At 46.1% G+C, this 26,572-nt stretch overlaps 1 protein-coding gene across 1 annotated transcript in view; it reads left to right on the top strand.

Moving 5' to 3' along the window:
• Positions 1-26,572, top strand: part of SRPX2 (sushi repeat containing protein X-linked 2) — a 96,086-nt gene that overhangs the window by 55,587 nt on the left and 13,927 nt on the right. The window contains exons 4-7 of the mRNA XM_082262558.1: positions 7,837-8,028; positions 10,642-10,818; positions 16,534-16,660; positions 22,831-22,952. Coding sequence (XP_082118684.1) covers positions 7,837-8,028; positions 10,642-10,818; positions 16,534-16,660; positions 22,831-22,952 — 618 coding nt within the window. The remainder of the gene's footprint in view (positions 1-7,836; positions 8,029-10,641; positions 10,819-16,533; positions 16,661-22,830; positions 22,953-26,572) is intronic.

Consider the following 26,572-nt stretch of genomic DNA (forward strand, 5'->3'; position numbering starts at 1 on the left):
ATCTCCGCTCCTACCCCTGTCACTTCCCTGCCACTCTGCAGTGAAGACGTGCAGCCCACACCAGCTGACCACTGACCACCACTGCTTCTTTTATTTATGCAATCCTTTACTATTTAACCCATTACTATTGGGTAATAAACTTATTTGCTGATACTGCACTGGAGCTTCTTTTTCCTTTTATAATTGGCCAAATACCATGGTGTGAGGAGGAGCCAGTTACCAATCCAGACCAGCCCAGAGGAAAAAAGGGGGAACCCACCCCAGCCCAGGGGGCACTAAAGCGCGAAAGGTCCTAGTGCTGTAAAGCACATAGGACCCACTGGTTCTGGTAAGTGATTTCATCTACCCACAAATCACGGCGAAACGGATTGATGTCACAGAATTATATGGACACTCATGCTTGAGCACTTGCACCTTTGAAAACGTTGAACCATACAGTCACTAAGGACTTTTTGATTATTCTGAGCACTAAAGTCACTTTATACCTATTGGACTTTCTATATATGACCAGTGAGTCACGTTTTATTATTTATTTACCATTGTTTGCCATTATGATTGAATTATTTATTTAATTATGTGCTATTTATTAATCATACAGTCACTAATATAATCATTGGGGTATATATTTGATATCATTAACCTTATTCAGCAAGCGCTGTAGTTAGCTTTTTGTCCCCAGAGCTAATCCCTTTTATTTCCGTTTACCACCTACAGCTGCTGCTGAACTATTCATTTTACCTAAATATACATACATAATTTATTTCTTTTATTTCTCTTATTTATACACAACTTATATCCTTGGCGCGGGGAATATACTTTGGTATATTTTTTTAAATTTCATGATGTATGCTATAATCTGTCATAGCTGGTCAACCGGCGATAATTAACATTATTGAATGTATGTTGTTTTGCCGCTATCGACTATAGCAATTATATGCAATCTGAGACCAGAGGTTTTTGATGCGCAATATATTTTTTAATCCAATGTATAATAAACTTTTCTTTTTTTAACACGTAATTTTTCATGGCTGCTTAAAAGTTCCAAGGGAGATGCCGGTTTACTTTTCCGGTTTACTTTTCGGGATGTTGCAGCCACCAGCTCATGACTCATTCACCCGATCTTTGCATATTTATGGAAAATATGCACATAATAAGTAAAGTAAGCATTTATGATACTTGATGTTTGTCTGAACCTGTACCTTAATTTGTTCAGGTGGGTTTCAGGGTCTTTATACAGTAGCTGGCAAGCTGTGGGAGACCATGGAGGGGAATTAGCTCAAATGGTAGAGCGCTCGCTTAGCATGTGAGAGGTAGCGGGATCGATGCCCGCATTCTCCAAGTGTTTTTTTCCCCCAATAATGAATTTTAGCTATCACTACAGAAGTGGTTCTTTACCTTTTTTGAGTCACTGACCCCTTTAAGAATCCGATAACTACTATGAACCCCCTTCCCAGAAATATTCACATAAAAACAACTTTGCATGCAGTAAATTTATGTACTTTATTTTATTGAAATATATATATATATATATATATATATATATATATATAATATTAATATATTAATTATATTAATTCATTAATATATTAATAATATAATAATATTATATATATAAGATATATATGTCTTTATTAAATGCCTTATACATACCTATAGCTTGAATAAAGTAAACAATCTTAACAAAAAACTCCCTCCTATTATAATGTTGATACAAATTTAAATGGTAAACATGGACCAACAATGAGTCAAAAGATGCTTAGTGGTCGGTGCTATAAGAAGTACAATGGTGTGTTTTCTTTAGTTTCTCTCAATGGGAAACCATTGAGTGGGACAAAGGGGAGGGCTTTCTCGGCCTTTTGGCTAAGATCAAGTGTAGTATCTGTTCTTATCAGTTGGTATGGAACCTGATGGTTAGTATCGGTGGGGGTCGAAATGAACCAGGGAGCTCCGGAATAACCGGGAGACTGGGAAGTAAGCCACATCAGAGAAAGCCGGATGGGTCCATTACCTTTTGGTTTGAATGGGTCCGCCCCTACCAGTTTGAAGGGAGCAAGAAAGCTGGGAAATGACGGTTAGTATTGCTCCTGGATGTAATTGGTGAGGAATTGGGATGGCGGTGGGAGGGCCTTTCCTCCTGGGTTGAATCTGTTCTTGCAAAAGGCTTGTCCCCAGTTGAAGGCAGGCTCTCTCTAAGCTGTCCACGTTCTAAACCTCCTGGTAGGTAAGGGCTACACTCGGTCTGGCCATTGGGCCGGGGTAGAAAAAGCCCGTAGTGTATGTGCCCCTGGGGTGGCAGCCCAGGGGTGCCTTAATTCTCACTGGTGAGGGGCAGCTCGCCTTGAGTTTTTCGGCACCATGGTCACTGCATGGTCACTGCACCTACGCACACTTTTTTAAGCACCTGCCTCTTGGGCAAGGCCTTTTGGCTTCGACCAGAGGAATTTTTATTCCGGCCGGAAGGCCTGCCTTTGTTTTTCACTTAGGCACTAATTCACCTCTCCACTTCCCCTTCCCCACCTTTTTGTTTGTGTGTGCTTTTTCTTTGTAGTTTGTCACTTTCTATCACCTTTTTTCACTGCACGACTTGTAGGGTGTGGGTCCTCGGGCCCTGCCTTGAGTCTTGGGAGGGGGTGGATATGGCCTTTTGGCTTAGTTCGCCCTCTCTCATGGGGTCTCCCTTTGGGGGAGCCCCACTTAGTACTCGGTGGGGGCTGTTTCGGCAGTCCCCCTGAAGAACGGGGTCGGTCTGGTTTCGGCCAGACAGACCATGAGTACCTTAAATCCCTGTCAGGAGTCTTGCGCCCCGGGGGATCGAGGTTCGGGTCCTACCTCTTCGGAGGGAAGACCATTTGTGTTCGCACACCCTGTGCACTTTTTGTGTTCCTCACGTTTGTGTGTGTGCACTTTTTTATGCACCGGGTGAAGTCTTTTGAGTGTGTTTCACACGCTACGGGCTTAAAAAAAAAAAAAAAGGGGAGGGCTTTATAGTGAATTGAGTGGTAATGGTATTTTTTACATGACCCTCACCAACCCCCTTAACCTATCCACAGACCTCTTAGGAATTAGCTCAAATGGTAGAGTGCTTGCTTAGCATGTGAGAGGTAGTGGGATCAATGCCCGCATTCACCACAGCTTTTTTTTCCCCCCCAATAACGAATTTTAGCTATCACTACAGAAGTGGTTCTTTACCTTTTTTGAGTCACTGACCCCTTTAAGAATCCGATAACTACTATGAACCCCTTCCCCAGAAATATTCACATAAAAACAACTTTGCATGCAGTAAATGTATGTACTTTATTTTTTTTAAATGTTTTATTATATATATATACAGTAGTCCCCCGCTACATCGCGGTTCAGTTTTTGCGGTCCCGGTAATTCGCGTTTTTTTTTGTAATGTTATTTTACTATATAAATCATTACAAATGAAAGATTTTTGTGTTTTTCATAGCTCTTGCTCTGTCTCTAAGTATCTTTTATGTGTTTAAATGAGTTTCTATTGTTTTAAAAGTGTGTTTAAAGACCTTAAAATGCTTCTACACGTACAGTGACAGTAAAAAAATCATGCCTACAATGCATTTTAATAGGGTTTTTCTATTTCGCGGAATTTCCCTTTTCGCGGCTGGGTCCGGAACGTAACCCCCGCAATGGAGGGGGGTTTACTGTATATATATATATAATAATATTAATTTATTAATTATATTCATTCATTAATTACTATATTAATATATTATTAATATAATATTATTATATATATATAATAATTAATATATATATATATATATATATATATATATATATATATATATATATATATATATATATATATATATATATATATATATATATATATAATATACATATATATAATATATATCTTTAATAAATGCCTTATATATATATATATATATATACCTATAGCTTGAATAAAGTAAATAATCTTAACAAAAAACTCCCTCCTATTATAATGGTAAACATGGACCAACAATGAGTCAAAAGATGCTTAGTGGTTGGTGCTATAAGAAGTACAATGGTGTGGTTTCTTTAGTTTCTTATACGGGGAAACCATTGAGTGGGACAAAGGGGAGGGCTCTATAGTGAATGTAAATGGTATTTTTTATCTGACCCTCACCAACCCCCTTAAACCATCCAAGGACCTCTTAGGGGTCCATGGACCCAAGGTTGAGAACCTCTGCACTAGAGGGGCCCCTCAACCAGAAAAAGGAGGTCCTAATTCTTCTCTATAAATATTTAGTTATCACTAGAGGGATCACCAGCAGAAGAAAGAAGGTTCCGATTCCTCTATATAGATCTTTAAGTGTCACTAGAGGGATCACCAGCAGAAGAAAGAAGGTTCAGATTCCTCTATATAGATCTTTAAGTGTCACTAGAGGGATCACCAGCAGAAGAAAGAAGGTTCAGATTCCTCTATATAGATCTTTAAGTGTCACTAGAGGGATCACCAGCAGGAGAAAGAAGGTTCCGATTCCTCTATATAGATCTTTAAATGTCACTAGAGGGATCACCAGCAGGAGAAAGAGGGTCCTGATCAGGAGCGACCAGTCCCTAAGTGGCGCAGGGGTGCTGACCCTCTAGTTTGCATGTGGGGCGCCGGACTAAGCATATAATTGGAGCCTGAGGCTCTTATTGGCTTGAAAAAGGTTGGGCTATTGGTTTTTAGCTTCTCCTCCCAGCCAATCCCTAGAAGAAGCAGGGGAAGCCGCCATGCTGCGACCCTGGAGGGGTGAGCGTGGACCTGGGGAGGGGGGGGTTTGATTGCCACCCCCCCAAAAAAGTTTAGCAATAGCCGCCACTGGCCCTGATTCCTCTATATAGAAGTTTGGTCATCGGTAGAGGGATCATCAACTATATACAGTAGATCTTTAATTATTACTAGAGGGATCACCAGCAGGAGAAATAAGGTCCTGATCAGGAGCGGCCTGTCCCTAAGGGGTGCAGGGGTGCTGACCCCCTAGTTTGCATGCAAGATTGCATGTGGGGCGCCGGACTAAGCATACAGTATAATTGGAGCCTGAGGCTTTTATTTGCTGGAAAAAGGTTGGGCTATTGGTTTTCGGCTTCTCCTCCCAGCCAATCCCTAGGAGAAGCAGGGGAAGCCGCCATGCTGCGACCCTGGAGGGCTGAGTGTGGACCCGGGGAGGGGGGGTTTGTTTGCTGCCCCCCCCCCCCAGAAAAGTTTAGCACCAGCCGCCACTGGTCCTGATTCCTTTATATAGAAGTTTGGTCATCGCTAGAGGGATCATCAACTATATAGATCTTTAATTATTACTAGAGGGATCCCTAGTAGGAGGTTCTAATTCTCTATATAGATCTTAGTTATCACCAGGGCTTTTTTTCAGCAGGACGCGGGGGAACGCAGTTCCGGCACCTCCAGCACTGAATGTATGTAATAGAAAGGGGTGTGGGGTGTGCTAGAGGGTCTATTGATGATGCTGGCTGCTGGGGGATTTATTGTCACTGGTGGGGATCTGTTTTTGTGTGAGGGACTATTGTTACTGGTGGGTCTTATGTTGCTGGCAGGTCTATTGCTGCTGACTGCTGGGAGATCTGTTATTGCTGCTGGGGGTTCTATTGTTGCTGGGTAGGATCTTTTGTTGCTGGGTGTGGTGTTTTGTTGTGGGTGGTCCATTGTTTCTGCGTGGGGGGTCTATTGTTGTGTGGGGGATCTATTATTGCTGTGATGGGGTCTTTTGTTGTGGGGTGGATCTATTGTTGCTAGGGGTGTCTGTTGTTGCTGGGGGTCTAATGTCGCTGGCTGCAGAGGATCTATGTTACTGCTTTTCCATACAAATTATTTAGCACCACAAAATTATACTTGGTTCTGTATCCTCTAAAAGGGGCGGTACTGGGAAGTGGGAAGGGGTGAAACTAGGGGACGGTGCTCAGAGGTGGGTAGGGGGCAGAGACAAGGGGTGACTCAGAAGGGGGGAGTTCCTGCACCTATTCTCTGAGAAAAAAAGCCCTGGTTATCACAAGAGGGATCACCAGTTGGAGGAAGGAGGCCCCGATTCCTCTGTATAGATAGATCTTTAGTTAGACCTCATTTAGAATAATGTGACGAATTCTGGAGACAGGCAACAAAAATGATGAAAGGTTTAGTACAGGAATCTCCTGCATTAAGACAAAGCTTTATACTGGATTACTGCATAGCTCCCAACTGTCCCGGATTTTGAGGGACTGTCCCTGATTTGGAACAAAGTCCCCCTGTCCCTCTTTCCTCCTAATGTATCCCTCATTTTGGTCTGATCTTTATAGTTGCTAAACGTTTCATCCAATTTCTAAATTGCTGCATCTGTAAATTTCAAAAGCCAATATAAAGGAATAGTAGTGGGGAAAAAAGCACTTGGGTTTAGCTATTCATTTTTTTTTTATAATTCGAATTTAAGGGGGCGTGGCAGGGGTGTGTCCTATGGCTACATACTTTTGCTGATAGATATCCCTTGTTCCCATTTTTAAAAAGTTGGAAGGTGTGTTACTGCACAGATCTGAAATACACGAAGCACTCCAAGACTCAATGAAGAATATACATGACTCCTGTATTTAGATGATATTTGCGTGTCCTGGAGTTCAGGTTTAGGCAGGGTTCACATGTGTTTTTAACCGCATCCAATTTGCAAAACATGTGAATGTGAACGGCTTCCAAAGCAGCCGATTCACGCATGTGTGGGACCAGGGCCGGGACGAGGGGTGGGCAGGAGGGACGGCTGCCCTGGGAAATGTGGTATCGTGTGAGATTTGGAGGCATCCAGGGTTGGGACAAGGGGTGAGCAGGAGGGGCGGCTGCCCTGGGCAATGTGGTATCGTGTGAGATTTGGGGACATCCAGGGTTGGGACAAGGGGTGGGCAGGAGGGGCGGCTGCCCTGAGCACTGTGGTATCATGCGAGGTTTGGGGGTATCCAGGGCCGGGACAAGGGGTGGGCAGGAGGGGTGGCTGCCCCAGACACTGTGGTATCATGTGAGGTTTGGGAGCATCAAGGGCTGGGACAAGGGATGGACAGGAGGGGCGGCTGCCCTGGGCAATGTGGTATCATGTGAGGTTTGGGGGCATCCAGGGCCGGGACAAGGGGTGGGCAGGAGGGACAGCTGCCCTGGGCACTGTGGTATAATGTAAGGTTTGGTGACCTCCCGGGCCGGGACAAGGGGTGGGCAGGAGGGATGGCTGCCCTGGGCACTGTGGTATCATGTAAGGTTTGGGGGTATCCAGGGCCGGGACAAGGGGTGGGCAGGAGGGGAGGCTGCCCTAGGCACTGTGGTATCATGTGTGGTTTGGGGGCATCCAGGGACGGGACAAGGGGTAAGCAGGAGGGGTGGCTGCCCCAGACACTGTGGTATCATGTGAGGTTTGGGAGCATCAAGGGCCGGGACAAGGGGTGGCTGCCCTGGGTATTGTGGTATCATGTGTGGTTTGGGGGGGGGGGGAAAGGGCAGGGACAAGGGATGGGCAGGAGGGACGGCTGCCCTGGGCACAATCGTTTATTGCAGGGAGGGGGACACCCTCGACCTAACCCTAAGGGAAGGTTGGGCGCAGTTTGGCATCTTTGCTCTGGGCGCTGGATGGCCTTGTCCCGACACTGTGTGGGACGGCCGCAGTGCAGTTTTAAAAAAGGGTCCAGTGCATTTTTGGGTCCTGTTCAGGTGCAATTTCAGGTAAAAAATTTGCACCTAAATCGCACCTGAACTGGTGAACAGAAACGCACCAGACTCCCGCACTGAAACTATGTGTGAACCTCACCTAAAACTTTTTGTATTGAGTCTCAAGTCCCATCATGAAAGATATAAAGTATTTACTTTGGCAATTCTTCTTGTCTTTTTTTAAGTTCCTCGCTGGTGTTATGACCTGAAGATCCAAGATGGAGAAGCGGCATGTTATTCTCCCAGAGGGCCGGGCTACCGCAGCACTCTTGGAACACGTTGCAGTCTGTCATGTGACCAGGGCTTCCGCCTTATTGGACAGAGCTCAGTGCGCTGCTTGCAAAGTCGCCGCTGGTCTGGATATGCTTACTGCAGAAGTAAGTGACTACAATGAGATAACTAATAGGAAAGATAGGATATATGTTGTTTACGATTTTCTTTGAACCTTTTCATTGTGCATAAACCAATTGATATCATTATTGTGGACCTTTACTCTTTTCACCAAAAATCACATCAGCATGCATCTCTGACAGGGGAGGACTGGGCCAGGGGGCAGGGGGGCAATTGCCCACTGGGCCGCTCTGATGCTCCGTAAAAAGGCTGCACCGCTTCTGCCACTGACCTACTGAGTGGGAGTTGAAGACAAGGACAGAGCTCAGGCCCCCCCACCTTTCCCAGCATGGATGGTGTAAACTGTGTCTTAGCAGAGGCCGGTTCCATGCCCCACTGGAGACTCTTCTGCCCCAGCCAGCCCCGACCGTCCTGTCCCCGCTCCCCCCAACCTCCCCCTGCTGGCCAGTAGAGAGTATCTGGTGCAGGGCTTCAGCTTGGAATGGGGGTCAGGAGGAGGATTGGAAGAGTGAGAGGGGGGTGAGGGGAAGTGGGAAAGGGGCCAAGTCGCTCCACCATGGACCTCTGGTTTATACTTGCCCCCTGGCCTGAAAGTTGCCAGTCTGCTCCTGATCTCTGATGTCAAATAATTTTATAGTCATTTAAAATTAAATATATTAGCTGTTACTTATCTCTAAAGGTTTCCTAATTACTGGTCATCAGAGACACTGGTTACATAGCCAGGACCTCACGGATGCCCCCTGGGAAGGCTACATCACCAATACCTTCCAAGGAGATCTTGTTTGTTAACAGCAAGATGCTGAGAGACATCAGGGACATAAAAGGCAAGGAAGAGGCAGGTAAAGCCGGCCATACATAGATCAAAATTTGGCCAGTTCAGCAGGGACCATCTGAGATTTGATCCATGTATAGCAGGGGTGGGGAACCTTTTTTCTGCCAAGGGCCATTTGGATTTTTGTAACATCATTCGGGGGCCTTACAAAATGTATGCATAAATGTAATAGGCATTGCTTTGCGGCAAAAAACGCTGTAAAAAATTGCGTGGCTTTGAGGTCACAAAAGTGTGAAAGGGGCCTTCAGTAATCAAGGTATAGTGTGCCCCCTTTCAATGCAGACTGACCACAGCGTGCCCCCCTTTCAATGCAGACTGACCACAGCGTGCCCCCCTTTCAATGCAGAGTGACCACAGTGTGCCCCCTTTCAATGCAGAGTGACCACAGTGTGCCCCCTTTCAATGCGGAGTGACCACAGTGTGCCCCCTTTCAATGCGGAGTGACCACAGCATGCCCCCTTTCAATGCGGAGTGACCACAGCGTGCCCCCTTTCAATGCAGACTGACCACAGCGTGCCCCCTTTCAATGCGGAGTGACCACAGCATGCCCCCTTTCAATGCGGAGTGACCACAGCGTGCCCCCTTTCAATGCGGAGTGACCACAGCGTGCCCAATTTCAATGCGGAGTGACCACAGCGTACCTCCTTTCAATGCGGAGTGACCACAGCGTGCCCAATTTCAATGCGGAGTGACCACAGCGTGCCCCCTTTCAATGTGGAGTGACCACAGCGTGCCCCCTTTCAATGCGGAGTGACCACAGCGTGCCCCCTTTCAATGCGGAGTGACCACAGCGTGCCCAATTTCAATGCGGAGTGACCACAGCGTGCCCCCTTTCAATGCGGAGTGACCACAGCGTGCCCCCTTTCAATGTGGAGTGACCACAGCGTGCCCCCTTTCAATGCGGAGTGACCACAGCGTGCCCCCTTTCAATGCGGAGTGACCACAGCATGCCCAATTTCAATGCGGAGTGACCACAGCGTGCCCAATTTCAATGCGGAGTGACCACAGCGTGCCCAATTTCAATGCGGAGTGACCACAGCGTGCCCAATTTCAATGCAGACTGATTGACCACAATGCAGAGTGAACAGTGTGCCAAGCCCCAGTGCACTTGACTTACCTGTTGTAGTGGCAGCTTCCTCTCTTCAGTCCCCGCGTCTCTTCGAGTCCTCCCGCGTCCCACCTCCTCCTCTGCCAATGGCATTGGCCAAGGAAGAGGGGGATCCGTGAGACAGTAGCAAATTTTCATTCGCTATTGTCACACTTTCATTCGCTATTGTCACACAAATGGGCGGGCTCGAGGCGCCTCGGGTCCCCCCTTTTCGGAGATTCACAGTGTCAGAACGGAGCCATCGGCTCCTTCTGACACAGCGGCACGGGGGGGGGGGGGGGGGCTCGGACAGAACGATCGTGCCACCCCTGATGTATAGGGAGGCTGATTGTACCCAAGCCCATTGACTGTTGATGGGGGAATCAAGTGATTTTCTTTCCTTCCACCCGTGGTGGAAGGAAAGAAAATCTAGTCATCCATGGGCTGCTTAAGTACTTCTAACTTTATTCATTTCAGTTAATAGAGTAAACTGTATGTTGGTAGTCAGGTCTATTAGGGGGAAGGGGAGGTCCACTTTATGGTACAGTGGTTTTTTTATGTCCCTACAGGGAGTTGCTTGCATTGAACTGCAGTCATTTAGAGAACACTTATTATTAATAATTAAATGCAAGGTGTTCTTTGATTTGTTGAGATGGTGACATTTTCCACCGCTCCTCTTCCCCTTTCTATGGTCATATATTACTTCATTTTTTATTTTAGGGATCCAATGCCATGTTCTACCGGCGATACCCAATGGGTCATACCAATGTTCGGCTGGGATTAACGAGGGATCCCGCTGTGATTATACATGCTCTCTGGGCTATCAGATAGAAGGGGACCGAAATCGTGTCTGTATGGAGGATGGGCTGTGGAGCGGAGAAGAACCTCTCTGTGTAGGTAAATCTTCATGTAGAATGTATGTTCCCGTTTGTTGGCTCCCCTGAGGGCTCATCTCTTGAATTCCTCTTCCCTCTTCCATTCATTTTTCTCCTCTCTTTCTCCCCTGATTCTTTGGTACAATTCTCTCCTAGCCGTTTTCTAAGTTAGATGTCCAGGTCTCTTTTTCTTGCCTCACCATACTGCTTACCTGACACCACCTAGAGGGCTGTTGGCCCACCAGACTTCTGGAGGGGGATCTCCCCAGTAATTTAGATGCTATGTGAAACTACAAAGTACTTTGTCAGTATAGAAGGGTAGTGTTACCGTTGTCCTTCTTGAAAACGTCATCTTCCTTCAGTTGCTACTACAATAGCAATTCCCATGAATGGGAACCTAAATTCACATAACTTTGCAAGTAATCGCACATTTGTGGACTGGACCTGTAATGCTTGACTGTAAAGCTTTAATGGTTTTTCATTGTATTCAATGTGTTTTTCTAATAAAAATCTATTAGAAAAGAATATATGTTCTCCAATGATCAGGAAAGAGGAGGGGAGTGTTTGGATGCCCAGGGGCTGATTGCTTAGGGCTGCTCAGTATTTCACAGGCTGCTGTTCTGTTACTTCCCTCTGTCTTCTAGAGGCATCTAGAAGTTAAGTAGGGGTAGGGGAGTAGAACAGGCAGCCAATCCCTGGGAGGTGTGCCCAGAAGGTGGGGAGAGAGCCCATAAATAGTCATAGGCCTGAGCAACAGTGTGAAATGTTCCTGGGTCCAGTTCTACAGGAGGAGACCCCTGTTCAGGGGCTATGCCCCCTGGTGCAAGATCCTTGAGAGTGCTTTGAGGAAGACACAATGGTCTCTGCTAGGCTTCACTGGGGGGCCCATTCACAGATCAATGTCCAGGGTTCAAGTTGGGTTAGGAGGAAGCTCACTGGAGAGAGCCAGGAGGAAGTTGGTGGGAAAGATTCCAACTGTCCTATGGTGGTGTGGCATCTTAAGAGCATTATAGGCCCCTGGGCAATGCAGTGCACTGGGGCCCCGCCTACACAATCACCCATGAGAATAAAAATGCAAATTGTCGATAATGCAATATTTATTGGTACAGCAGTGCCAGGCTAATGACAGCTTCCAAGTTGGGTAGCTGGGTCCGGTTAAAACACACACGGACGGGAGTCAGACTTGACTGTCCTGTGTTTGCCTGTTCAGACAGGCAGACAGGTAGACAGGCATTCCTGCAGTTGTGAGCTCCCCCTCCACGGCCCAAGTGGCCTGACAGAAGCATAGGGCCGACAGGCGCTTGCCACCTGCTAAGTTTGGTGGTGGGATGTACATGGGAATTGGGACTAATGCTTGGCTGGGGCTGGGTCACTGGGTAGGTGGGGCCCCCCAGCAAGTGGGGCCCCCGGGCAACTGCCCAGCGTGCCCATTCGGTAAGATGGCCCTGTCTACACCTCCCTCACTGGAAAGAGCCTGGTGGATATTGGCAGGAGGGAACCAGTGATCCTGGGGCTAAGTGAGTAGATGTCCCCTCAATGCTGAAGGGAAGTGTGTAGCTTTTGACTCTTGAGGGTGTCACCAGCAACATTGGGAATCCTGTGCGATATTCAGTTTGTGAAGTGCACAGTCCTCAAATTGTTCAGTTTGCGGTGTATCAGGGCATCCCATGCTCCTCACTCCTATCCTAAGTTTGTTGTTTCCAATTAAAAACCTAAAAAGAACCCCTAGTCTGTTTTCTGAGCCAGTGGAAGAATGTCTGAGCAGGAAGTCATGGAAAATCTCGCCAACAAGGTCACGGACTACAAATAGACCCTTCCATATTCTGTCATTGACCAAAAACGTTTGGTCTACATGTGCTTTAAACACAAATTTCATGACCGTTTTATCTTTATGTATTTTTATAAAAAGAAGCCAAAAGGTTATCTTTATGCACTGAATATGATGTTGCAGCTTTGGTGTTTAATGGTTCCCTTAAAGAAAACTATTAGGGTAAAAATATGGAATTTTCCATTCCTGGCTTGTTTTTGTCGCAATGTAGTCTCCAGGAATGTCACCTCATCCTACCTTGCTAGTACCTAGCGAGCCATTGATCAGCATGTAGCAAGTGAAGCTTTGGGACACCTATTATCCAGATACAAAAAAAATAAGTCAGCAGTGACTGATTCCATATTTCTGTTCTTATGGATTTCCTTTGTAGCACTGTCCCCGTAGGGCTTGCTGTGTGATGACTTCTTGGGTCTCCTCTGATTACCTGCAGACAGTCACCTAGGGGTAGTTCACACATTCATCCTTACTTCCAATGGCCTGTTACTCAATAAACAGTCCAGGGGTTTTGGTTTTTGATATTTATTGTGGAACTTGGATGGGAGAAGGGAATAGTGGAATACTCCAACTTGAACTATTTACAGTTGATAAGAACAACTCTCACTTGGCCTCACCAGGTTACTTGTGGAAGCAGTCCCACTGCTTTTACCATACTGCCACATGTACGGAAAGGGTTAAGTCTTCTTGCTCTTTTCAGCAACAGACTTGGTGAACTACATTATCTCCAGGACACTGTTTAGCATCCCCTTTACTGACACCCATCCACTGACTCTTCTAGCTGCAGGGATGGCCCCCCACAAGACAGGCCCCATGACACAGATCTGTACTCACTGTAGGCAGAATCAGACCCTTTCCAGTGTCTCCCTTCAAGTCAGCTCTGCAGGACCTCTGGGTTCAGTTCCTCTCTACTCTTTAGGCCCTCAGGTCCACCACCTGAGGCCGCATGGCAATTTCTACAGAGGAGGGGAGACTCCGCTCTCCAGCTCAAAGACCTCGAGCACATGCCCCCTGGCATTTATACAGTATCCCAGCATGCACACGGCACTTTCCTCAGCCAATCACCAGGGCTGTACTAAATGTCTGTGTACTCATGTGTCAGGTTTCCTCCCACTGTCCAATATGCCTCCCTATTAGACCAGTGTTAAACACTTCAGACAAACTGAGCTGTACCTGAACACAATGAGCAGACCTCACAAATTGATCCTGCTCTCTTGTAGGCAGAGAACAATATAGATTTACCTGGCAATCTCTCTGGTAAGCAGAAAAGATCCAAAACTCTCTCTCTCTCTCTCTCTCTCTAGAACCTACCTAGGAGGGTGCTACACCTTTAACCACTTAAGCCCCGGAAGATTTTACCCCCCTTCCTGACCAGGGCCTATTTTGCGATTCGGCACTGCGTGACTTTAACGGACAATTGCGCGGTCGTGCGATGCTGTACCTAAACAAATTTGACGTCCTTTTTTCCCCACAAACAGAGCTTTCTTCTGGTGGTATTTGATCACCTGTGCGATTTTTTGATCATGTGCTATAAACAAAAAAAGAGCGTCAATTTTGCAAAAATAACAATATTTTTCACATTTTTTTATATGAAATTCCCCCAAAAAAATGTAAAAATCTAAAATTTTTAACATTTTCGGCCAATTTGTTTTATGCTACATATGTTTGGTAAAAAAAAATCGCAAAAAGCGTATTTTGATTGGTTTGCGCAAAAGTTATCGCGTTTACTAACAAAGGGAAAGATTTTTGTCATTTTTGTTGTTTTTTTATTTAACGAGTAATGGCGGCGATCTTCGTTTTTTTTGCGGGACTGCGACATTGCGGTGGACAGATCGGACCCTTGACTGACATTTTTGACACTTTTGGGGTTACCAGTGACATTACTGCAGTAATCAGTGCTATACATATGCACTGTTACTGTAAAAATGACACTGGCAGTGAAGGAGTTAACTGTATTGGAGAGGGAGGGGTTAAGTGTGTCCTAGGGGCGTGCTTCTAACTGTGATTGGACATGGCTACTGGTGTAAGAACAAAGATCAACGATCCTACATAGTAGAACCATGTGATCTCCATTCTTACACAGGGAAGAATGACAGGCGGCTTTGTTTACATTAGCTGCCTGCCTTTCTTCCGGTGTAACGGAAGATCGCGAGTGCCTGGCGGACATCGGGTCCGCCAGGCACACGCGCGGGGGGGTCCGTGACCGCGCGGGAGCGCGCCTCCGGCGGCGCGCGCTCGCTCCCTAGAGCCTCACAGGCTAGCGACGTAGTACTACGTCGCTTTGCCTGTGAGGGGCTGACCGCCGCAGCAAATAGTCGTGCGGCGGTCGGCAAGCGGTTAAAAAGGAATTTAACTCTGGAAGCAAAAAAAGGCAGGCAGAGGGCAAAGGACTATTTTCCGGTATTGCCTGTTGTATCCCTGCAGCTGATCTTTTCTGATTTACAATGTATTGATTTACACTGTTTGGAGGTAGCCATCTCGGTAGAGGCAGGGCTTCCCTTCCTCATGTCAGAAAGCCTCCAGCAAGGAGTCCAGGGAGCAGCATAGTAGTGACATCTCCAAACCCCACCCCAAATCACCTGAGACTAAAAGTCAGAGCTAGCAATGCCTTAGATCTCACGCTAGAGACACATAGCTATGTAATTTTCAAAGTACTGCTTAGGTGAAATTAGCATTTCTATTCTCTGCAAAACAGCAAATTTTAACTTTTTGACCCTATGGCTTGCCTTTGTGTTGTGTGGAGGATGTTCCAAACTCTGACTTTCAGAAAATCAGTATCGGGTCTCATATTACAAAATGGTTCCACTGGGGATCGAACCCAGGACCTTCTGCGTGTAAAGCAGACGTGATAACCACTACACTATGGAACCCAACTGAATGCACACTTCAGAAAAGGAAGAGTTAAAATGTACAGAAGGACTAGCTCCTATAGGTCAACCTGAAATTTTTTGGTAATTTTTCGGTATTTTGGGTGGCAGATATCAGTAATGGAAGCAGGAGCATCAATTTGTAAAAGGACTGTAATGGCAACGATCTTCAGAAGTTTTATCCAACATTTTACCAACCTCTTATGGTCTCTTGCAGTATGTTTTCAGTCTCCAACCACACAAGCATGCCTATTGCATTGCATGTGTGTGCATGTGTACATATACTGACGGTGTCAGTAGAGCAATGGACGGCATCAGTAGAGCAATGGACGGTGTCAGTAGAGCAATGGATGGCGTCAGTAGAGCAATGGACGGTGTCAGTAGGGCAGAAGTTGGTGTCAGTAAGGCAGTGGCTGGTGTCAGTAGTTTTTATTTTTATTATTTTATTTTTTATTATTTTTTACAATTTTATTTTTTTTTTACAATAATTTTAGGAGCTCCGTTAGGGGGCTTTGGTAAAATATCAGGGGTCTAAATAAGGAATTTGCGACACATGGTGTGATTAGGGTGTGCCTAGGCACACCCTGTGTGCACGCCTATGACTAATGCCTGGTACACACTACAGTTTTTTTTTGTGCAACCCAAATAAAAGTCAGCTCCGGTCAGAGACACTGTACTAATCATGCAAGGTTAGTCCAGCAATATCCCCCACTGAGCTGTTGTGTTCTGACAGGGAGAGGAACCCCCCTGCCAGAGCACTCATTGCCATTGGCGCTGTTTGGGAGTTGGTCGGCTGCTGGTTTTCCAGCATTCGGCTGGCTTCTGTCAGATAGACCTACATACACACAGACAGAATGTCGGCCGTATTTCTTTTAACCGTAAAAAGTCTTCCAACATTTTGCACGTGTGTACGGGGCCTAATAGTAGAAGGCTGTTCAAATTTTACAGTCTAGAGCTTGTTAACCTCCACTGAGAGCTTTGTAAAGCCTAGACCTTTATCTGGGATCAGAGCTGGCTTCAAGAATCTAATTTTATTGTGTTCCATCAGATGTAGATCCACCCAAAGTCCAATGTCCACCTTCCCGAACAAAAGTGGCCGAGCCAGGAAAGTTGACGGCCGTGGTGTACTGGGGAAGCCCATTGGTGAAGGATACGGCTGATGGCGCAATTACAAGGTAAGAACCAATAGTCAAAACAAGAACAGAACTACATCGCATTTTTATTTTGTTACATGGTTTTGGACCATGTTTTATAGTTTTTTTTCTTTCCTCTGTTCTGTATATAAAGGTTTTATATATATTTATATATATATATATATATATCCAGAGGCATAACAAGAACCTTCAGGGCCCCGGTGCAAGAAACCATGAAGGGCCCCCGGACCCCTGGCCTTCCCTTTAAGCCTGGGGCTCTTCCCACTGAACCTGGGGCCCTTTACTCTCATTGTGGGGCCCTTTATTACGGTCCCGCAGGGGGACCCTTTCACAGGTTCTGCAGTGGGCCCCCTTCCTTCCATCTTCTGGGCTCCCCATGGTGGTGGAATGCCAGGGCCCGGTTGCAAGTGTGACCTTTGCGATCCTGGAAGTTCACCCACTGGTGTCAGTCTTTTTTATTTTTTGGTATTTTAATTGTATTGTTTTTTATCATTTTATTTTATTTTTTTACAATGTCACTGACTATGACTCTGTCCATTCAGAAAAGGAAGGAGCTGGTAAATTACATATTTACTGACCTTCCTGGCTCTCTATTGTGACCAGGGCCGGATTAAGAGCATCATGGGCTTGGTGCTGAGGATTTAGAAGGGCCTTAAGGGCCATGCCTTGGCATGCACCCAGAGGAGGAAGGGTGCAGCCATGCATGCCTAATTCAACATGGGATGCTCTCTCTGAAGCCCATAAACACATCCATGCATCGGCAACTGTCCCTCCTTGTCCGGCCTTCGTGCTGTGTGGGGAGGTTCTGAGGGTGCTGCCTGGGGAAGTGAGCATAGAAGCCAGACTTCTGTGTTTACAAGTGACAGAAGAGCGGTAACAGTGAATATGGCCAACCCGGGGCCTATATAAAGGTAGGGGCCTGGAGCTGCAGCTCCAATAGCCCCTATGTTAATCTGGCCCTGATTGTGACACATCCCCTGCAGCAGCCAGCAGGAGAGGGAAGGGAGCACAGTGGGGGGGGGGGGGGGGGGCAGCACATTAGGGGGGGGCAGGGGAGCACACAGGGGCCCAGAGACAGCAGAACACAGGTGACCTGGATAGGAGGAGTGGCAGGGGAGCTGCACAGGCCCTCTTGAGCATGGGGCCCGGTTGCAATTGCAACCCCTGTAGTTACACTCCTGTATATATCTGCTATTCTCAACCAGGGTTCAGTGGTTCCCCAGCATTCCTTCAGAGGTAGCTAGTGGTTCCTTGACCTTTCATCTGATGGTGCCTGCATGGTTCCAGGGCCAAGGCCATTGGCAAAACCAAAAGCATGACCTAATTATCTTTTTACCTATCTGTAACGGTGACATCTGACCACCACTGTAAGGAGCATTTTCCCCATTAACAATAAATTGGTTTTAGTAGGGGTTCCCCAAGAGCAGAAATATTTGTTTAGTTGTTCCTCTGGGGTACAAAGGTTGAGAAAGGCTGAACTTGATGGACCTGTGCTTTCTTCAACCTGACAAACTATGTAACAATTATACAGTTTTTCCTTATTTTTCATTTTTGTTTTCCCCTGCATTGTGCACATCCTGTCAATTCTTTGCATGATCTTCCTTTGGATGTGTACATGCTTCAGTGGCAGCTGAGCATTATGATTTTACTGCCATGCTAACGGCTGAACTTGCCAGTGCACTGTGTATTGGTATGGACTGTTTGGAGTCTGACTCAACAGTGCACATTATAGGGTCACAATACTGCCGCTAAACGAATTTGTCACATAAGGATATGAATTGTCTGTAGATTCACCTTTGCAGGGCTTTTTTTCTCAGAAAATAGGTACAGGAACCCAACCACGACCCCCCAAACTTTATCAACTTCGAACAGCATCAAATAGTGGGTGTGGTCAGTTTTTACTAACTGTGGGAGTGTCTTAAAGGGGCATTAAATATCAGGAGTGCAGAGTTCTGGCTTACACACAGAGTTCGGGGGTGCACTATGTACATAGTGCAGAGTTCAGCAGTACGCTGCATACAGTGTGCAGAGTTCAGCAGTGCGCTGCATACAGAGTGCAGAGTTCAGCAGTGCGCTGCATACAGAGTGCAGAATTCAGGGGTGCGCTACACACAGAGTGCAGAGTTCATCCTTTTTCCACAGCTGCTTACCTTTGCATCCACATCTCACTTTCAAACCTCTTCAGCTCTGACCTGCATGCAACCCCTCCCTCCCACCACTGCCCTATCTTCTCTCCACCTCCTTAAAAGCTCCACCATCTTCCACATGTCTTACTTTTGTTGCTGTATTAAGCTGAAGCACCCAGTCGGCTCTCGTACCTCCACACTGTAGTTAGCTGTGGCTCTCTCACTTGTGGGGAGATCCCCCAGTGGGGGTGTTGGCATCTGCACTGCAACCCAGGCACCTGCATCTCCATTGTTCCCATCATGTACTCAGTGGGTGCCATTCAGTAGATCAGATCGGAGGGAGCCATTGGGAGACAAACTGTCACTGATAAACAGAGGAGCCGGACTTCTGTGTACAAGTGATAGTGGTGAGCAGGGAGAAGAGAGCCTGAGTCAGAGGTGGTGGAACTGAGTTCCACCAAGTTCCAGCTGAAAAAAAAACCCTGGACCTTTTTGGCTTAAGCTGGCCATAGACGGTTCCAATATCAGTCGGTTCTGCAGAAACCAGCCGGGATTCGAACCATGTATTTGCAAACTGAATGTTACAAGTTGATCAACTAACTTGGGTAGAACCAGCCTGCCAGATTTTACATGTGATTATCGATTGCGGCTGTAATGGAACTCTTCCTGCAATCCAAGAAATGTGCTTCTTCTATGGCCGGCCTTACTTTAATTGAGAGCACGACATATAAGCAAAAATTATTGAAATGTATGATAGTTTCCATCAGACAAGCAATCTTTATGGCTATTTTTCCAAAAAACAATCATGAATGATACACATGTGTAATTCCTCTAGCCGGTGGCATCATTTGTTATTGTATTTGACACCATCATGTATGTATTCTGTCAACCCTCAATCCTTCTGGCAGATAAGATCATTAACCAACTTACTACTGCCATACGGCAGGTAGGTGGACGTGGATTTCTGGGACCCCTTCTTCCACTCTCTCCCAGGGCGTTCTTTAATATTAAGGGTTGGTGAAATCCTCGCGCTGTCTCTTTAATTATTATCAAAATAATAACAACTTTAATGCCGCAGGTACTAAAATTGGTAACCTACACAATTCAGATAAATATGGTTGGGGGGAGTTAAAGTGCTTAATATAACATAAATCAAATAAAATACATATGTGAAAAAGTGCCTTAGTGCTTCTTAAATATAATATTCATAAATAATGTATCTCAATGTGCATAATAAATACAATCTAATATAAATCTTACAATAAATATGATAGGTGGTAAATCTGTTAAACTAGAATGGATCTCTGTTAAACCAACTATATAAATACAATATATAGTTAGAAAAATAAATAAAGTTATAAGTCCGTGACCTTTTTAAAATAAAATAAAATTATGTGCTCCAAATAGGTGGTTACAAATATAAGGTGCTAAAGTGTCCTTTAACCACTTAAGCCCCGGAAGATTTTACCCCCATTCCGACCAGGGGGTATTTTGCGATTCGGCACTGCGTGACTTTAACGGACAATTGCGCGGTCGTGCGACGCTATACCTAAAGAATTTGGCGTCCTTTTTTTCCCACAAACAGAGCTTTCTTTTGGTGGTATTTGATCACCTGTGCGATTTTTTGATCACGCGCTATAAACAAAAAAAGAGCGTCAATTTTGCAAAAATAGCAATATTTTTCACATTTTTTATATGAAATTCCCCCCCAAAAAAATGTAAAAATCAAAATTTTTTAACATTTTCGGCCAATTTGTTTTATGCTACCTATGTTTGGTAAAAAAAAAATCGCAAAAAGCGTATTTTGATTGGTTTGCGCAAAAGTTATCGCGTTTACTAACAAAGGGAAAGATTTTTGTCATTTTTGTTGTTTTTTCGGACCCTTGACTGACATTTTTGACACTTTTGGGGTTACCAGTGACATTTCTACAGTAATCAGTGCTATATATATATGCACTGTTACTGTAAAAATACACTGGTAGTGAAGGGGTTAACTTTATTTGGGAGGGAGGGGCTGTGTGTATCCCTAGGGGCGTGCTTTCTACTGTGATTGGCTGGGGCTTGAGCTGTATGGACACTGATCAACGGATCTACATACTAGATCCGAGTGATCAGTATCCTAACAGCAAGGAGAATGACAGGCAGCTTGTTTACACAGGCTGCCTGACATTCTCCCTCTCCCCCGCCGATCGCCGAGTGACCGGCGGACATCGGGTCCGCCGGTCACACGCGCGGGGGGGTCCGTGACCACGCGGGAGCGGGAGCGCGCCTCCGGGGGCGCGCGCTCGCTCCCTAGACCCTCACAAGCTAGTGACGTAGCCCTACGTCACTTTGCCTGTGAGGGGCTGACTGCCGACGTAGATCGGCGTTAGGCAGTCGGCAAGTGGTTAAATAAATATATAAATATATAGTGATAAAACGAATCTTCTTATCCAAATATGGCATGCAGGTGCTTTTTCGTGCGGTGCCCACTAGGTGTCCTATGCGCTCACCTCAATGCTCTTTAAAGAGAGCCTTAAGTTATATGCCTCAGTATGCTGTGCCTTTCTCCTTATTGGCATATATGTACCATTCTGAATCCTCGATTATATTTCCTTTATACAGACAGCTCTACTCCAGGGGGTATATGCGGTCCTTTTTATCTCCAAGAAATCAAATTGGGCCAAACATGGTGAAGTACGTCTCATAAATTTTATTTAAAAAGATAAGAGTAACACTCACATTTCATTACGTCTTGTTTCTCACATAACAAACATTCCTTTGCCGATACGTCACTTCCGGTTTGGCTATCCTTTGCGTTACGCTGCGTTCCAACGCAGCTTCTTCCAGGGATCAATATTGATTGGACCCTGGGCAAACATTTTCTTGGAGCCCTCCCCCCCCCCCGGAATACAGTGTAGTGGTGTGCCCCTTTATCCAATGTAGGTGCAAGTCCCTTTAACTCGATTCCCCACAATCCTCTGGGCTCCCAGCATCCCCTGAGTTCCTGGACACGCCCAGGGAGTATAAATGCCAGCTCCGCCCAACTTCCTGTGCTCAGAGAGATCCTGCCTGATGGGACAGCAGTGACTGGGCAAGTGAGCTGTCCCCAGGTGCTAGGTCCTCATTCGATCAGTCTGGTGTGTGGGCCACCAGCAGTGAGCACAAGAGCACGCAGCATCTATCCAAGCCCCAGTCACTGGAGAGGACTCTGTTACAGTCCACGTGGAGAAGCTGTCCCAAGCAGTGGGTTGGTCCTATCTACGGCCCCCAGAGCCTCCTGACCAAAGTCAGCATCAGCAGCGCCTGTGTGAAGTCTGTGCCAGCAGGAAATCCCCTCAGCTCACAGTCTGCTAAATGAACGATCAATCTCTTGGAACACGTGAGAATTTTCAGATCTTTATCCTATCAGTAAACTGAACTCAGAACACTCTGCTGCCATCTGGTGTCCATTACTAGAACTGCAATATAATTGTTTTCACATGTTTTATGAATGCTTCTCCATTCCTCATATTGCTGTTTTGTACTGCAAACACCTGTTCACATGATCTCCTGTGTAATCTACGTTCCACATTGTTAAGTAAAGTAGAAATTGCACATCACCACTGGTCTGATCATTTGGCTGATACCGTTACATAACAAATATACTTAACTATTTGCAGGCAGCATGGGCTGAAGGGGCAGCTGCTTTGGGCCCCACAACATTGACTGGGCCCAGGGCAGCTTCCCCTTTTGCCCTGTGTTAAAGACAGCCCTGCTCTCCCCTGATAATTTCCTGATAACTCAGAGTCTATGGAGTCAGGCTGCACATGCTCAGTTTGGTGTGTATTGCAAGAGAGGTTTTTTTTTTTTTTTCTTGGGAGAGTGCATGTCATCGGCACAGGGCCAATCAGCACTGTCCAGACAGAGGGTCAGGGGTCATGCAGCCTGATAGGACAGTCAGACAACTCCTCCTACAAGCTTTAACCAGTGCTTGCAGTTTATATTTACTAAAATAATTGCATTTCCATGTTCTGTGTGAGACCAGATTTAGAGAATGCAGGCTCCTGGGTTTAGTAACACTTTAATGGTGTTTTATAATTGCAGAGTTTTTCGCCGTGGCCCAGAACCCGGCTCTGAATTTCCAGAAGGGGAACATATCATCCGCTACACCGCCTATGATCGGGCGCACAACCGAGCAAGCTGCAAATTTGTAATAAAAGTGCAAGGTAAGATTCAGCCAAAGTAATGGAGGGAGATGGGGGCAAATTGTTTTGCAAAGATAACAGAGCAGAAAGGAGAGAGATCCCTCATAATTCCAATAATATACAGTGGGTACGGAAAGTATTCAGACCCCCTTAAATTTTTCACTCTTTGTTATATTGCAGCCATTTGCTAAAATCATTTAAGTTCATTCTTCTTCCTCATGAATGTACACATAGCACCCCATACTGACAGAAAAACACAGAATTGTTGACATTGTTGCAGATTTATTAAAAAAGAAAAACTGAAATATCACATGGTCCTAAGTATTCAGACCCTTTGCTCTGTATTTAGTAGAAGCCCCTTTTTCATCTAATACAGCCAGGAGTCTTTTTGGGAAAGCTGCAACAAGTCTTTCACACCTGGATTTGGGGATCCTCTGCCATTCCTCCTTGCAGATCCTCTCCAGTTCTGTCAGGTTGGATGGTAAACGTTGGTGGACAGCCATTTTTAGGTCTCTCCAGAGATGCTCAATTGGGTTTAAGTCAGGGCTCTGGCTGGGCCATTCAAGAACAGTCACGGAGTTGTTGTGAAGCCACTCCTTCGTTATTTTAGCTGTGTGCTTAGGGTCATTGTCTTGTTGGAAGGTAAACCTTCGGCCCAGTCTGAGGTCCAGAGCACTCTGGAGAAGGTTTTTGTCCAGGATATCCCTGTACTTGGCCGCATTCATCTTTCCCTCGATTGCAACCAGTTGTCCTGTCCCTGCAGCTGAAAAACACCCCCACAGCATGATGCTGCCACCACCATGCTTCACTGTTGGGACTGTATTGGACAGGTGATGAGCAGTGTCTGGTTTTCTCCACACATACCGCTTAGAATTAAGGCCAAAAAGTTCTATTTTGGTCTCATCAGACCAGAGAATCTTATTTCTCACCATCTTGGAGTCCTTCAGGTGTTTTTTAGCAAACTCCATGCGGGCTTTCATGTGTCTTACACTGAGGAGAGGCTTCCGTCGGGCCACTCTGCCATAAAGCCCCGACTGGTGGAGGGCTGCAGTGATGGTTGACTTTCTACAACTTTCTCCCATCTCCTGACTGCATCTCTGGAGCTCAGCCACAGTGATCTTTGGGTTCTTCTTTACCTCTCTCACCAAGGCTCTTCTCCCCCGATAGCTCAGTTTGGCTGGACGGCCAGCTCTAGGAAGGATTCTGGTCGTCCCAAACGTCTTCCATTTGAGGATTATGGAGGCCACTGTGCTCTTAGGAACCTTAAGTGCAGCAGAAATCTTTTTGTAACCTTGGCCAGATCTGTGCCTTGCCACAATTCTGTCTCTGAGCTCTTCAGGCAGTTCCTTTGACCTCATGATTCTCATTTGCTCTGACATGCATTGTGATCTGGAAGGTCTTATATAGACAGGTGTGTGGCTTTCCTAATCAAGTCCAATCAGTATAATCAAACACAGCTGGACTCAAATGAAGGTGTAGAACCATCTCAAGGATGATCAGAAGAAATGGAAAGCACCTGAGTTAAATATACGAGTGTCACAGCAAAGGGTCTGAATACTTAGGACCATGTGATATTTCAGTTTTTCTTTTTTAATAAATCTACAACAATGTCAACAATTCTGTGTTTTTCTGTCAGTATGGGGTGCTATGTGTACATTCATGAGGAAGAAGAATGAACTTAAATGATTTTAGCAAATGGCTGCAATATAACAAAGAGTGAAAAATTTAAGGGGGTCTCAATACTTTCCGTACTCACTGTATGACAGCTAGGTTCACTGATGTGAACTATAGAATTATTTAGGGATTTTTTTCTCAGAAAATAGGTCCAGCAACTTAACCACGGTCCCCCCAAACCCCCCCCCCCCTCCACACACACCCAAAGCCGCATCAAATAGTGGCTGTGGTCAAAATTCACTAACAGTGGAATCAGTGGCGGCCTGTCCATTGGGGGCGCAGGGGAGCCACCCCCACTATCCATGTGTCTGGCCCCCTAATCTACATGCAGGGCGCCGGACGCATGGATTCCAATGGGGTTTCTTTTTTTTTTTTTTTAAGCACTTGATTAAAGCCAGAGGCTCCAATAGGCTTCAAAAAAGGGTGGGCTCGGGGCGCAGTGTACTGTGCCCAGAGCCCACCCAGTTGTGCGACAATAGCGAATGAATATTCGCTATTGCCACACTGATTCTCCTCCTGGCCAATCAGGAAGCCGGTCCCGAGACCCATTTCCCGATTGGCCGAAAGGAGAAGCCATGCCATTGGCTGAGGAGGAGGAGGGAGGAGATGCAGGAGACTGAGGGGGAAGCTGCCACCGCTGCCTGCCCTCCACATGTCCAGGGTGAGTGAGCTGGTGACGGGGGGGGGGGGGGGTATGGTGTGCAGGCTGATGTGGTCCGGGGGTGTATGGTGTGGTCCGGTCCGTCTGCTGCCCTCCCCCTGGCCCATGGAGCACCAGCCGCCACTGAGTGGAATGGTCTTAAAGGGACATTAAATATCAGGAGTGCATTACATACAGAGTGCAGGGTTCAGGGGTGCGCTATGTGCAGAGTTCGAGAATGCATATATGCATTAGACTTCAGTTGTTCGCTGCATACGGATTGCAGAGTTCAGGGGTGCACAACGCACAGAGTGCAGAGTTCAGCCTTCTTCCATAGCTGCTTGCCTATGCATTCCCTAAACCACATCTTACTTTCACCCCTCTTCAGCTATGACTGGCTGCACCTCTCTCACTTGCAGGGAGATCATCCAGTGGGGGGTGTCGGCATCCGCACTGCACCACAGGCACCTGCATCTCCCTTGTCCCCATCCTGCACTTAGTGGGAGCCACTCAGGAGATTAGATCTATGGGAGCCATTTGGGAGACAAGCTTTGGTGAGCAGGGAGCAGAGGGCCTGAGCCAGAGGTGGTGGAACTGAGTTCCACCAAGTTCCAGCTGAAAAAAAAGCCCTGGAATTACTCATATATATATATATATACATATATATTATTTTCCTGCCAAATTTGAATTTTTGCATGGATTTCTTACAAAATAAAACAGCTATTAAAGAGTATTGTAACACCCTACTAGATAGGCTGCTAGTTAGGTTAGGCAAATGTAGTTCTTGCGGCTCTTCTGTAATCAGTTGGGCAGCCTGTGATTGCTTTGGCCTAATCTGAACTTTACTGGCCGCAGGTTTGATTGTTTCCCCCTGCTTTCTGGGGGATTCTAGTATGTAGTAAGCTGGATGAAGCAAATTAGCAGCTGAATATTTATATTGTCTCAGCCGATCCCTTGGGAGGGTGCCCAGATTGTGGCTGGGAGTGAACATAGCATTCTTCTGCTAGAATCCCTGAAGCTAAGACAGATGTTATGCTAGGGGATCCAGTCTGGAAGATTCACTAAAGAGTTGTTTTTCTGAGACTAGAGGGAAGCATCCAGGTACCTGGGGACACTGTGAGTACAAACCTGAGTGAAGGAACCTAGTGACTGTTACTAAGGCTTGCCTGGCCTGGAACATTGCTTATGGTGTCCCATAGCTGTCCATTTCCTGAGCTATTGATGAAGGGACTGTACTAAGAGAAAAGAGCATCCTCCTGTTACTGTTCAGTGTTCTGGGAGCCTGATCTGTTAGGTTGCCTGTTACATGTTTCCAGGTGTGATTCAC

This window comes from Pelophylax lessonae (genome assembly GCF_965119305.1).
Source record: "Pelophylax lessonae genome assembly, chromosome: 7".
Taxonomy (NCBI): Eukaryota; Metazoa; Chordata; class Amphibia; order Anura; family Ranidae; genus Pelophylax; species Pelophylax lessonae.